This window comes from Anabrus simplex, chromosome 7 (assembly GCF_040414725.1).
Source record: "Anabrus simplex isolate iqAnaSimp1 chromosome 7, ASM4041472v1, whole genome shotgun sequence".
Taxonomy (NCBI): Eukaryota; Metazoa; Arthropoda; class Insecta; order Orthoptera; family Tettigoniidae; genus Anabrus; species Anabrus simplex.
The window spans coordinates 172784603-172798644 of NC_090271.1; the positions used below are offsets into that span (position 1 = coordinate 172784603).

Consider the following 14042-nt stretch of genomic DNA (forward strand, 5'->3'; position numbering starts at 1 on the left):
ACGAGGGGTATGGTGATCGGGCTGAGAAGGGCAGGTTGGTCGCTTCGTCAAATCGCAGCCGATACCCATAAAGATGTGTCCACGGTGCAGCGCCTGTGGCGACGATGGTTGGCGCAGGGACATGTGGCACGTGCGAGGGGTCCAGGCGCAGCCCGAGTGGCGTCAGCACGCGAGGATCGGCGCATCCGTCGCCAAGCGGTGGCAGCCCCGCACGCCACGTCAACCGCCATTCTTCAGCATGTGCAAGACACCCTGGCTGTTCCAATATCGACCAGAACAATTTCCCGTCGATTGGTTGAAGGAGGCCTGCACTCCCGGCGTCCGCTCAGAAGACTACCATTGACTCCACAGCATAGACGTGCACGCCTGGCATGGTGCCGGGCTAGAGCGACTTGGATGAGGGAATGGCGGAACGTCGTGTTCTCCGATGAGTCACGCTTCTGTTCTGTCAGTGATAGTCACCGCAGACGAGTGTGGCGTCGGCGTGGAGGAAGGTCAAATCCGGCAGTAACTGTGGAGCGCCCTACCGCTAGACAACGCGGCATCATGGTTTGGGGCGCTATTGCGTATGATTCCACGTCACCTCTAGTGCGTATTCAAGGCACGTTAAATGCCCACCGCTACGTGCAGCATGTGCTGCGGCCGGTGGCACTCCCGTACCTTCAGGGGCTGCCTAATGCTCTGTTCCAGCAGGATAATGCCCGCCCACACACTGCTCGCATCTCCCAACAGGCTCTACGAGCTGTACAGATGCTTCCGTGGCCAGCGTACTCTCCGGATCTCTCACCAATCGAACACGTGTGGGATCTCATTGGACGCCGTTTGCAAACTCTGCCCCAGCCTCGTACGGACGACCAACTGTGGCAAATGGTTGACAGAGAATGGAGAACCATCCCTCAGGACACCATCCGCACTCTTATTGACTCTGTACCTCGACGTGTTTCTGCGTGCATCGCCGCTCGCGGTGGTCCTACATCCTACTGAGTCGATGCCGTGCGCATTGTGTAACCTGCATATCGGTTTGAAATAAACATCAATTATTCGTCCGTGCCGTCTCTGTTTTTTCCCCAACTTTCATCCCTTTCGAACCACTCCTTCTTGGTGTTGCATTTGCTCTGTCAGTCAGTGTACTTGTGCCAGTCTCCTCACTTTCATCTTTCCAATCTCACCTTGCTTGGTGGTCAACTCTTGTACCTTTCCGAGCCTGATAGGTTTGTGAGACCTAGGAAGTCATTCATTATCACTCTCCTCGTGGCGCTGCTCCTCCTTTCTCCTTCCCTGATCAATGTTAAGAGAGGATGGGTGCCCACTTGTACTTTCTCTCAAAACAGCAATCACCGAGCGAGTTGATTACGCTGTTGGCGTCTCGTACCTGTGAGCTTGCATTCGGAAGGTAAAGGGTTCGAAACCCACTGTCGTCAATTCTGAAAATGAATTTCTATTGTTTCTACCGCTGCACTTTACTTAAGGTCGCGGTCGTTTCATTCTTTCTCATATCTCATCGTCGCTGTGAGACCTGTGTCGGTGCGACATAAAATCAAAAGCAAAGAAAAAAGGGAAAAAAAACTATTCTCCACGAAGGGCAGTCTACCCAGGCTACAATATCCACAGAGAATTTTATTCTAATAAATTTACGACCCATACTAAAATTCGAAGGGATTCAATGTTATATCAATGTATTTCATTGAGAGGGGTTGCCAAGCTGAGGCGCGTGATCAGTTCGCCCAGGACGTACATTCGATTTCCCGCCAGGAAGTCAAAAACTTTAAGAAACGAGATTTACACTTTCGGAGGTGCACATAACCCTGCGATTCACTCAGGCTACACCAAAACGGAGTACGAAGTTAATTTCTCGAGACAAAGCGACCGGGCGTAGAGTTAACCACTGTATTCCATCAAGACCCTATTAATGTCCTTCATGGCCTGTTCGGAGACGACTTTGCTTTTATAGCTAACTGAGGCGTGAGTAAGTTTTTGTAATGATGTTTTGCCTTAAAGCAGGGCTGTACACGCGAGCAGCACTTTTAATCGGCCGGGTGCCAGTGGTTCAAAATAAAGACAGACCTGTAACACGTCGAGTGCCTCTCGGCCCAGAGTGCATGGGTCATTAGACGTTACTGCACACCTAGGCTAAACTTGGCAAATAGGTCCATTTCCCCGGAGTGTTGAACGTTAGATTTGCAGTGGTTCATTTTTATGGACAACTTCGTGTTTTATGACACTCGGCGGTGCACCTGAAGGGAAAGGAGGTCTGTCTCAGGGAAAAGACTGCAAGAACACCACACTTCCTACCAAACAGGCAAGGCTACAGATGTAGCCCCTCCAGCCGTGCTAGGGTTGATCGGTCGATAATATGCAACTAGATCGAAATTAATGATCAAAAGAGTGAGTGTCCTGATTTGCTAAGAAGACTGCTCCCAGTCATATAGGGAACTTATTGGGGTACCACGTAGCTAGTGTTATGACATCCACAGCTGTATTGTTTGGCGTTCTTGACCGGTTACACTCATTCTTCTTTCAGACAGTTCCAAATGACTTACCAGGTTGGGTGAACCCCGCTCCAGCCTTCATTTCAAGATTAGAGCTCTGGGCTGACCAGAAATCGAACATGAGGCGTTAAATTAAGAGCCAGACATACTACACACAGGAATCGAATTTAACATCCTGATAGTAAAGTTTGTTCAAGCACACGCCATAACTGTTGCATTTCTTAAGTTGGCTTCAGTGTTGCTCTTCTCACCCTAAAACAACGGGTTCGATCCTAGCTGAGCTTGGTTTTATTGGAGAGTGTTTAAATGGAACAAGTTAACGTTATTACCCTCAGGCACGTTTAAGAAATTCTGATGAACACAATTTTGAAATTACATAGTCCCTCAAAAATCTTGAATAGTACTGTCTCATTAAGTACTTTTATGGTCTTCAGAGACGCTGAGGTGGCGAAATTTTGCCCCACCGGAATTTTTTCCTTACAAGCTGCTTTACGTCGCACCGACACAGATAGGTTTTATGGTGACGATGGCGTAGGAAAGGGCTAGGAGTGGGAAGGAAATGGCCGTGGCCTTAATTAAGGTACAGCCCCAGTATTTGCCTGGTATGAAAATGAGAAACCACGGAAAACCATATCAGGGCTGCCGACAGTGGGGTACGAACCCACTATCACCCGAATGCAAGCTAACAGCTGCGCGCCTCTAACAGGAAGGATTCCTTGTTCGTGCCTGTAGGCCTATTACAAACAGAAGGCTGGCGTATTTGAATACCACTGGACTGTGCCGAACCCGTCAACTTGAGCTCAGAAGTGTAAGGCTCTACCGAACGACCCAATTTAGCCTGAGATAGCAATTGCAGTTCAACAAATAGCATTATCATCGTATAAGTGAGGCTCGGTGGCTGAGAGGACACCGTCTTCCCCTTCGGTCCTCAGGGCACTGGGTTCGATTCTTAGCTGAGCCGATGGATTTAAATTGTAAATGTTAATTTTCCAGGCTGAACGAAAGGGTGTTTATTCTGTCACCAATATTCCTGTACTTCCATGCCACACACAGCATTATCCTAGCTCATATTAACTCGCACTTTTCCATACACGGCGGACGCTGCCCACCCTCATCAGAAAGTCTGTCTGAAGGGCTGCACAGCGCAGCAATAGCCATAAGAAATTTTGATTATCATGGTTTAAGAGAATCATATTTCAGAAATAAAAAGATGGTGAACAGAGGAAAGGACTGCAATCCATGAAGCTAGAGGAGAGGATGACTGGAACCCTCACAATGTTATGTAAGGGACTGTACTTAATTTGAGGAAAGCTGATGATTAAGGAGAGGGTTCAGGAACCAAGCGCTCACGCTTCGTTAAAGGGCGTTTCTTGTGAAGGCCACCGGAAGTGCAGGTGACTCTCTGTGTTACCCCATTGTTCGCGAGGTTCAGCGTTGCATCAGGCCATCACTGAAGTTCTGTTTGGGTTTCAACAAAACCACCTGTGGGTGTCTTCAACTCCACCTGATGGTCGTAACTGTTGGCATAAATAAGTTTGGATCGCGGTTGCCTTTATGTTTGATAACTAATACCGGAGTAAAGAGATAGTTTATTCTACCTGTTATGTTCAAATCTGGGGGGGGGGGGGATTACATCCAGACGCAGTTTCCATTTAGGAGTACTTAGATGCGACAGACTTGCGTCAATAAATTGACTGCACTTTAAGAGGAGATCGTACTAAAATATAGGCCCAGAAACGGCCCAAACACCGAAAATGAGATCTTCGTGGTAGCAAATACACAGGCCTCTCGATCTAAGGGTAGCGAACCTGCCTCTTACTAGGATACTACAAGTTCGATTTACAACCACGTCAGGGATTTCTATCCGGATTTGGGAGTTGGTTGTAGGTCCACTCAGGTTACATGTGAATAATTGAGGAGATATTTGACGGTGAGTCTAGAAAGTAAAGAATAATGCCAGAGAGGATTCATCGCACTGTCCACGCGTCACCTCGTGGTCTGCAGGCCTTCGTGCTGAGCAGCGGTCGCTTGGTAGGGCAAGACCCGTCAGGAATGTAGTGCCATGAGACTTGTTTTCCCGGTAGTTTCTTCAAACCTTAAGGCATATTTTATTATTTTCTTTTTCATGTGCGACAAGTACGCGAGACATTAAAGTCACATGCTTTTGTAACAGTACAGTGTTATCATACGATTAAAGACATTATCTAAGTAAAATGCATTCAACTCGTTTACTTATTTTCACCCTCCCCCTTAAGTCGATTTTCCGAAAACAAAAAATATATGTTTCTTTATTTTTAAAGGAGATTTGAAACATCAATTTTCACGAATGTAACATCTTTATTTTTTTAGATATAAGTATCCGCATACAAATAATTCAATTAATTTTTCAATTCATTCACCCCCCCTTAAGTGGATTTTCCGAAAACAAAAGAATACGTGTTTCTTTACTTTGAAAGAAGATTCCAAATACAAATGTTCGCGCCTGTAACATCTTCAGTTTTTGCGATATAAGTATACTCATAAAAAGAATTCAACTACTCTTTCAACTCCCACATCCCATTAAGTTCATTCCCGTTCCCACAAAAAATGTGTGTTTCTTTATTTTAAAAGTAGATTCTAAATACCAATTTTTAGGTCTATAACATTCAGTTTTTGCCACATAAGTATAGCCATAAAAGGAATTCAATTTCATTCACTTGCTTTCACCCTCACCCCTTAAGAGAATTTTCCGAAAACAAAATGTGTTTCTTTACTTATAAAGGAGCTTCCAAATATCAATTATCACAACTGTAACATGTTCAGTTTTTGAGATATATGTATCCTCATAAAAATAATTCATCTCCTTTTTCACCCCCCCCCCCAAGTTGATTGTCTCCCAAAAATTCATGTTTCTTTATTTCTAAAGGAGATTCCAAATACCAATTTTCACGTCTGTAACATCTTTAGTTTATTTTTTAGATATAAGTATCCTTATACAAAAAATTCAACTAAATTTTCAATTCATTCATGCCCCCCTCCCCCCTTAAGTGTATTTTCCGAAAACGAAAGAATACATGTTTCTTTATTTTTAAAGGAGATTCCAAATACCATTTTTCATGTCTGTAACATCTTCAGTTTTTTGGATGTAAGTATCCTCACGAAAGGTATTCAGCCACTTTTTTCCCTTTATGCACTCCCCTTAAGGGGATTTTCCAAAAGCAAAAAATACGTGTTTCTTTATTTTTAAATTTATTTTAAAACATTTACGTCTGTAAACTTTTAAGTTTTCGAGATATAGATATGCTCTTTTAAACAATTCACCCCCCTTTTCACCCCGTTAGCAATGAAATATCAAAAAATCCTCCGTTAGTGAGAGCCTATACTCTAATATAATTTTATTCCCAAAATTTCATTTCGTTCTCTCCAGTAGTTTTGGGTCGGCAATGATGAATCAGTCAGTTAGTCCGTCAGGACATGTTATATATATATATTATTTTGGTAAGATTTTGTTAGTTGAAATATCTTTTAGTATTTTGTACTGTTAACAACTAACTGCATATTGTATTAGTAATGACTACAATACCCGAACTGAATACCCACTTCCCAGTTGCTTTCCATCCGTTATTATATTAATTCATTCATTCATTCATGAATCAGAAATGAATATAAATCCCTTCCAGTATAAACTACTCAAAGTAAGCTGCTAGAATTCAAAATGGTTCCTGCGCTAGAATTTTCTTTTGTTTCTTGCTTTACGTCACGCCGATAAAGACAGGTCTTATGGCGACAATGGAATTGGACAGGACTAGGACAAGGAAGAAGGTGACCGTGGCCTTAATTATGGTACAACCTCTGTATTTGTCTGATGTAAAAATCGGAGACAACAGGGTAGTCAAGAGTGGGGTTCGAACCTGCAATACTATCTCCCGAATGCAAGCTCACAACTATGTGACCCAAACTGCGTTCCGACTTACTCGGTATACTTTAAATCTGACTGCCTTCAAATTTGGCACGCATATACACCATATAGCATTGATCAATTTTAGTAGCCATGTCGTGACACAGGCTTTGCCACGACGAATGAAGATGAATAATCAGATTGACTTTCCTCCGAGCGGTAATGAGGGGTTGTTCAATGGGTCTGGGAGATTTGCTACGTGTGAAGAGACGAAGTCCTCTGTTTCCCAAAACCTTCCTTTAATAGTAGAATGATGAGTATGTATAATTATATACAGTATTTACAATCTCCCTTCCAACTTCAAATATCGCTAACATAGAAGACTTGGCGTGGTCGAAGTACTGAAGTGAATACTCTTAAGTCCACACTTGGACTTTATTATTATTATTATTATCGGAGACCTGACTGACAAGGCTTCCGCCCGCACTCCTAGTAGACTTGTTCCAAAAAAGCCTCGACCAGGGTGTGTACCCCTGTTTTATACCTTCACTAACTTTCGCCTCCCTTCGAGAAGGCCATCGAAGTTCTCATCCTATGGAGACTGTCCTCAGACACACAAAAACGGAATTGCCTCCTTCCGTTCACTCTCTACCCACCTTTTCTGAAGACATACTACGCACCTTTAGCAGGGTGCAGCATGTGATTCACCTACTTCGACCAAGCCTTACTTCTAATTGCACAACTTGTTGCTTACAGCTTTTGGTGTGCCTTCAAACTCTTAAATCTTATATGATTCTTTACTTATATCCTTCTCCCAGCATTATAATTATGATTCCTTGGCCTTACTGCCATTACATAGCCATTACTATTAGCTTATAATTTCCCCATAATATCAATGTATGTCTCAGCGACACCATTCCTCCTACGTTCCCGGTCAAGGGTTCGATCCTCGGAAGAATGAGTCCTGAGCTCCAACTGGGGTCGGCACGACAGCCATTTTAATATTGCTTGGTAATTTTGAGGTATAATTTATTTTGAAATATGAAAATGGTAAAATTCTTATAATGCGACACCACATAATAATAAAAATGTCAATATTAAGATTATACTACAACCAGAATTAATATTACAATGTATTCCTTTAACTTCTCTAACCTCTAATGTAGCAAAACAATAAGCAAAACATTACTATATTTAGTATATTTAAAAATGTCATTATTTCAGAAATACTTGTTCTTTTTTGGCAAAATTTTATCATTATCTTAGACTGGCATTAATTAACTCACAATATCGTGCAAATTGGCCTAAAATTGTAGAAAATGTTTTTTAGTAGAATCTTCCGTAAATGAAATCAGTATATCAGCAAAATTTTGGCACTCCTGTAGTCATTTAGAATTAAAAGAAATTGAAGGGAAGTTCAGTACATAGCATGAAATTGACTGAGTATGGCGTTACGATGTTCAAGTATTACTCCAGCATCTGCATACGATCTGGCTGAGCAGTTAGAACAGCACTCCATGTGGCCATGTTCTCTACTAATCTCTTCGGGCTCTTCATCTCTTCTTAAATAATGCATCTTACATCTACTCTCTGCCTTTGTTGGCAATACCCAGTGTTAACACTACAGCATGTCTTCTGGTGTGGACTAATATATGTATATATTACTTTTCGTCGAGATCTCTCTTAGTCTCATCCTTGGCTTTGACAATATGAAAGTGAATATGAAAGTGACTGAGATGTAATCGATATTGGTAATGTCCAGGGATGGGTATTTGTTGAGATTGCGATAATCACGACAAGTTAGACATAGAACAGATTTTTCTGGTGTCCCCAAACTAAGGCGTTCTGATTAATAATATGTTGATCAAATAGTCGCGATATGTCGCGAAATAGGCTCCGAAAAGTGAAATATATACACTATCTCGAATTACCAATATCAAGTTGTTTTATAAGTAATTTCAGATTGGTATATTTTTAAGGCCGCTGGGTGACGTTTTGTTGTTCGATTGGATTTGTTCACTTATATCCAGAAACATCCCTGAGTTTGAAGCGCACCTGCATAGGCTATACATATTGATTATGAAAACAACGAGCTATACTTGTGCATTCATAGGAGAATTAAGTTTAAAAATGTAACATGCTCTATGATATGAAATAAATCATTATATATTAAACAATACTGGTATTAGTATGTTTGCTGTAGCATTTTGATTTAGGAAAGGAAAACATGATCAGAGTTGTTGATTCATTTGTCCACTAAGACTTAATTTCCTAAGAAAGCATGGTCAATATATGCTCGTTATCTTGCTGTTCAGCGTAGTAAGTGTCATCTTGCTAAATGGTTATTTGGGTCATCAGCCCATAGAGCGGTCTGGTGCAGATGTCCGTGCCACTCTATCCTGTGTTAACCTTTTCATTTCTACATAACTAGGAAGTACATCCTACATCTACTGTAATCTGTTTGTCAAATTTATGCCTTGCTCTACCCCTGCCATACGTACCCCAGCCCCCCTACATAATTACCAGCGTTTCGCCACAGTGGTCTCATTAGATGGAATGCTACAAGTTTCCAGAATGCTCGCAGCTAGTGCACCGTTCATACACCACTGCAAGCCTCCAATGTAGGACAATACAGCGACGGTGCACTAGGGGAAGTATATATCTCCCCTTCAATATCTCGCCTGCTACACCGGAGCGAAACGCAGGTAATTTCACGACTGAAAATGCCTAAAGAGGTTAAAACATTTCTAATGTATACATATTCACTACCATGAGTTTCAAATCCTCTTCCTTCACTGGGGCAGTAGATATGTTCGTCTGTGGCTTCAGCAGCCCGACACGACGCTCGACCGCCGTAACTTTGAGACGCTCCCAATACGCCATTCGTGATTGTCGACTTTCTGAAATTCTGACAAGGCTCTCTATCATCTCGAATGCCGTTTCAGTAATTTTGAAGCCGTTATTGTCAAGATTTGCGATATTTTCCTAAATAACTTTTTCGCACTTAAGCACCATAATTTTCTCAAATATTCACTGCAAGATCAATCATCAATGATTTCCATTCAGGGCTGTCTCCCAGGTGGCAGATTTCCTATCAGTTGTTTACCTAGTCTTTACTTAAATAATGTCAAAGAAGTTGGAAATTTATCAATCATCTCCTTTGATAAATTATTACAATCCCTAATTTTTCTTCCTATAAACTAATATTTACCCCAAATGTGTCCACTTGAATTAATAATTGTATTACCACAACAAAAAATATATATTCCATTAAAAGAAGGAAACTAAGGAGAAGTACGATTATGTACTGTTTTATTAGAATTGTGGGGACATCTTCATTTACGTTGTTATAGTAAACATGTACCCTTTTGTATTGTGTATCATAACTGCGTGTCACTTGACGTTCATGGCTATGATGATGTACACATAATTGCCAACATTACAAAACCAAAATTCGGGAGTTTTTGATATGTAAATTGGAAAAAATCAGGAGAAATCAAACTGGTCAAAACTGCTTATTCTACATGTTTTGCGCAATACAGTAGTACTATGTCATGTATTATAACGCTTATTGTCTCAAAACCCGACTGTTGTTATACAAAGTACAAGGCTAAAAATTACACACCTCTATTCCCTCACAGGAAGTATGCGACTGAGATGATTGGTCTCTGAAAAGCCTTCCGAAAACTCATGCTCCACCCGTGCGAATCAGTCCAGCACTTCAGATGCCATTACTTAGCAAATGCATAGATTAATATATTGAATCACGGCGCGCGCGATTATGCGAAGCGCAATGCTATTTTTATCAAGCAGTAAATTAAAATACTCCAGAATTGTCGCCAACTGGCTCTTAAATCTCTAGAAAAGTCATTAGTCACTATCTTTGAAGTTCTGTCACTAAATTCCTAAAAAGAGACTCCTAATCTAGCGGCTAGTCTTTAGAATCGACTAGACATGTGAACGAACACGAACATAGCACGCGAGATCGAGAGATTTACAATAGATATATGCGTCGCGATATACAGGTTTCAATAAACATCGCACATTCGCGCGCAATTCTCGCATTAATAAAGGTCTATATTTAATCTGAAAGCGGCTAATGAGGGAAGGACTTCCGGCCACTGCCCGGACAAAGCTGAAATGGCGGAATTTTAAAACAAATATTTGAAGTTCACCAAAAAAATAAGCTAAAATCGAGAGGCGGGAAAAACTGTCGAAAATCGGGAGTCTCCCGCCTAAATCGGGAAAGTTGGCAGGTATGTGTATAGGATATGAAATGTCTAGGGAACAGAAATATTACGATGTAATAAATCACACTGTTCGTTTTCTCTTTAGTACATGGAACTCTTCAAAACAGCCTGATGAAAAGATGAAGAATTGTCTTCCGTTCTGTTATAACATCATGTATTATCTTCTCTTTGTATAGCCTATGAACAGGAAATAATCACTAACTCCGTGATGTAGGTACATTGTCGAGGCAGTGATATAATACAGTAGACCCTGAAGTGTGCGACAAAACTCCTTTATCACACATCTGCGGTAAAGTAACTTTATGCATTCGGGAGACAGTGGGTTCGAATCTTACTGTCAGCAACCTTGAATATGCTTTTCCGTGGTTTCCCATTTTCACACAAGGAAAATGCTGAGACTGGACCTTAATTAAGGCCACGGTCATTTCCTTCCCACTCCTAACCCTTTCCTATCCCATCTTCGCAATAAGACCTATCTGTCTTAGTACATGGAACTCTTCAAAGCAGCCTGATGAAAAGTTGTTGAATTATCTTCCGTTCTGTTAAAACATCATGTATTATCTTCTGTTTGTAAACGGCTTGATTTTTGTTGTGATTGTAGCTAAAATAGTGAATACGTCCCATATATCCCCACCGTAAAACTGGGTAAATCCACATGAAGTGCCGACCTCAGGCAATTGGGAAAAGACCAAAATGAAGAAGAAGAAGAAGAAGAAGACAGTATAACTTTATTATAATGACATCTAAGGGACCTTATGAATTATGTCGTTATAAAAATGGCGTAAAATTATTTAGATCAAAACTCATTTAAGCTTATTTTTAAATTCAAACACATCTTATTTTAAGCTTGATATTAAAGTGAAAAACCGAATTAGGTACAAAATAAAATACAGTGTTAAATTTAATAAATGAGTAGTGGAGAGAGCAGCATGTCTACAGCATTTTCAGACGGTCAATGACGAAAGGGACGAGTAAGAAATTTGTCTAGACGCCAACCCTGACTTGTGATTGCTCAAGTGACAATAAAGATCTTAAAATTATTTGGTTCTTAGAAAATCCTGATTCACATTGAGGTTTAAAATGACGTTCTATACAAGGCAGAAGCAAATATGTTCGTTGTATTAAGAAGAGCTGAAAGACACTTTCCTTGTGAGGAGTATGTTGGTACCACAGAATACCTGACGATATAGACGAGGTGTCGCTGAAAGCGATGTCAACCGAGTGAGTGGATGTGCGGTTCTAGGTCACGTAGCTGTCAGCTTGCATTCGGAAGATAGAGGGTTCGAACCCCACTGTCAGCAGCTCTAAAGATGGTTTTCCGTGTTTACCCAATTTCACATGAGGCAAATGCTGAGGCTGTGCGTTAATTAAGGCCACGGCAGCTTCCTTCCCTTTCCTAACCCCTTGCTCTCCCATCTTCGCTATAAGAGTTATCTGTGTCGGTGCGACGTAAAGCAAATTAATAACAAATAAACCAATGCCACGGTAACGTAGTTCTACCGAAACTACGCTTGCGTTTTTGGAGACGCTGAGAGGTCTGAAATGTTATCCTCCAGAAGGTTTTTCAGTAAATCTACCAACATAAACCTGACACCTCCAAATACCATCCTGCTAAGCCGCGATTAAACACAGCAATATAGGCTCAGAAAGCCACTCAAGTCTGGCTATATGTATAACATACGGCATTGTATTTATTACACAGAACTTGTGGAAGCTAACGACGTAGCCATGCTGTAACTCCCGAATCCGTGAGATCTCCGAAGTTAAACAGCATTAGGCATTATCACCCCACTTCTGTGGGTAGCTCACGTATTGTTGACTGGAAGTGGAACAAGAATGAATTAGTCATCCTGCGGCTTGTAAACCCTGGCTCAGGATGCCTGTCAGTGGTCTCTCACCTAGATGGGTGCAATGAATAGCCGCCAACATCTAGGTCTGGACGAGCACTTGGTTATTATCAACCTTACGTTAGGAGAAGTCTTGTTACCATACTTAGTGAATCGTCCTCGTACTAGTAAATTCGGTTGTGGTTTTCGAGCAGTACCAAAGTAAGACTTACCTCAGTGAGCCACTCTCGCCACAGATCGCGCTCCCAAGGCTGGTTGAAGCCCAAGAAGACATGGCGTCCTGCTTCTCCATGAACTGCTCCCTCTCCAGGAGTAACTCTCAGTACGAGACGTCCCGCCCGCGGAGACCGCTCAGAGATCTCACCTCCTGACAACTGGAGCACTTCCGGTTCAGGATTACCGGTACCTGAAATTTGTAAAAAGACACTGACAATAATACAGACAAGTTCTTTCAAAATTGTACATGCCATTGAGAATGGCCGTACACTTTAAATGTTCAACAAAGAGCTGGTTGGTAACTCATTAACAGTAAGTGGGAGGAACAGAAAACACATAATATATCTTATCATAGGTTATAAAGCTCTTTCTCTCTACAAGCCGTAGGATGCTGGTTTCCTCTTATTCCTCTTCTAGCCAACAATACACGGTCATTGACCAGCGAAGCAGTTGCTTCTGTCAACAATCGCACTACCGAATGCGAAGGGCTAGCAGTACGACTATTATCGCCGCCCCCAACATGACACTCCGCCAGCAAACGGATGGATATCCTGAGCATGTATGTAATCGTTATTTCGTCTACAGGTCCTCCATTTCCCATACGTCTGGGATCAAGTCTCAAACTAGTCCTCCTCTAACAACTGAACATCACATCCTACTCTTATGTATTGGTCCAATTTTCATGACAAGATACCCAGTTCAATGAGTTCGTTCGATTCTCCTTGCTTCGTGCTAGGAATTTACTTGAGCGCGATGTCACGAGTGGAATGTCTAGTTCAGGGCCGGTGCCGGCCGGTTGTACGGTAACAAAAGACGACTTCGAATATTGAATTTTCACGACCGCATTGTACTCGAAACAGACTTTCAACGTATTAGGTCGTGTTACGTACATGTAGTACGTGTTGAAGAGATATTAAGTACAGAACAAAAATGGCCAGCCGGACACCAGTGGGATCCGAACCCATAACTTCGCTTGGTTGACCAGAGTGCAGACCCCCACTCCTCGATTTGGAGCAATAGCGCTGCCTCTCTCTTTCCCCACGCCTGTCTCCCTCTTCCTCACTTGCTCCGTAGCGCTCCAAATCCAAGCCGAGTTGAGCCGAGCTTAGCCAAGTAGCCCAGAGACGAAGCGTTGTTCCGAGCCGAGTGGGACCGATGCACTGTGCACAGGAACTCTGCGCCTCAGTTTGCACGCGAGAGATTTTGGGCGTTTGAGAGACCCTGGTCTAGTTAGAGCTATTCGAAGGTATCAGCACTAACAATGGTGACAACACAGTATTAGCTGCTAATGACTCACGAAACGGCAGAAAATGAATCTATGGGAAGTGCTAAGAGGAAACTTCTATGGAATGTATTTAATATA

At 42.0% G+C, this 14042-nt stretch overlaps 1 protein-coding gene across 1 annotated transcript in view; it reads right to left on the reverse strand.

Annotated features, from left to right (window-relative positions):
* The window catches only part of Phlpp (PH domain leucine-rich repeat protein phosphatase), a 317236-nt gene that overhangs the window by 255337 nt on the left and 47857 nt on the right, over window positions 1-14042 (reverse strand). Inside the window, exons 3-4 of the mRNA XM_068228737.1 lie at window positions 12672-12869; window positions 12271-12280 (exon numbers count right to left, since the gene is read on the reverse strand). Of these exons, the coding sequence (XP_068084838.1) occupies window positions 12271-12280; window positions 12672-12869 (208 nt within the window). The remainder of the gene's footprint in view (window positions 1-12270; window positions 12281-12671; window positions 12870-14042) is intronic.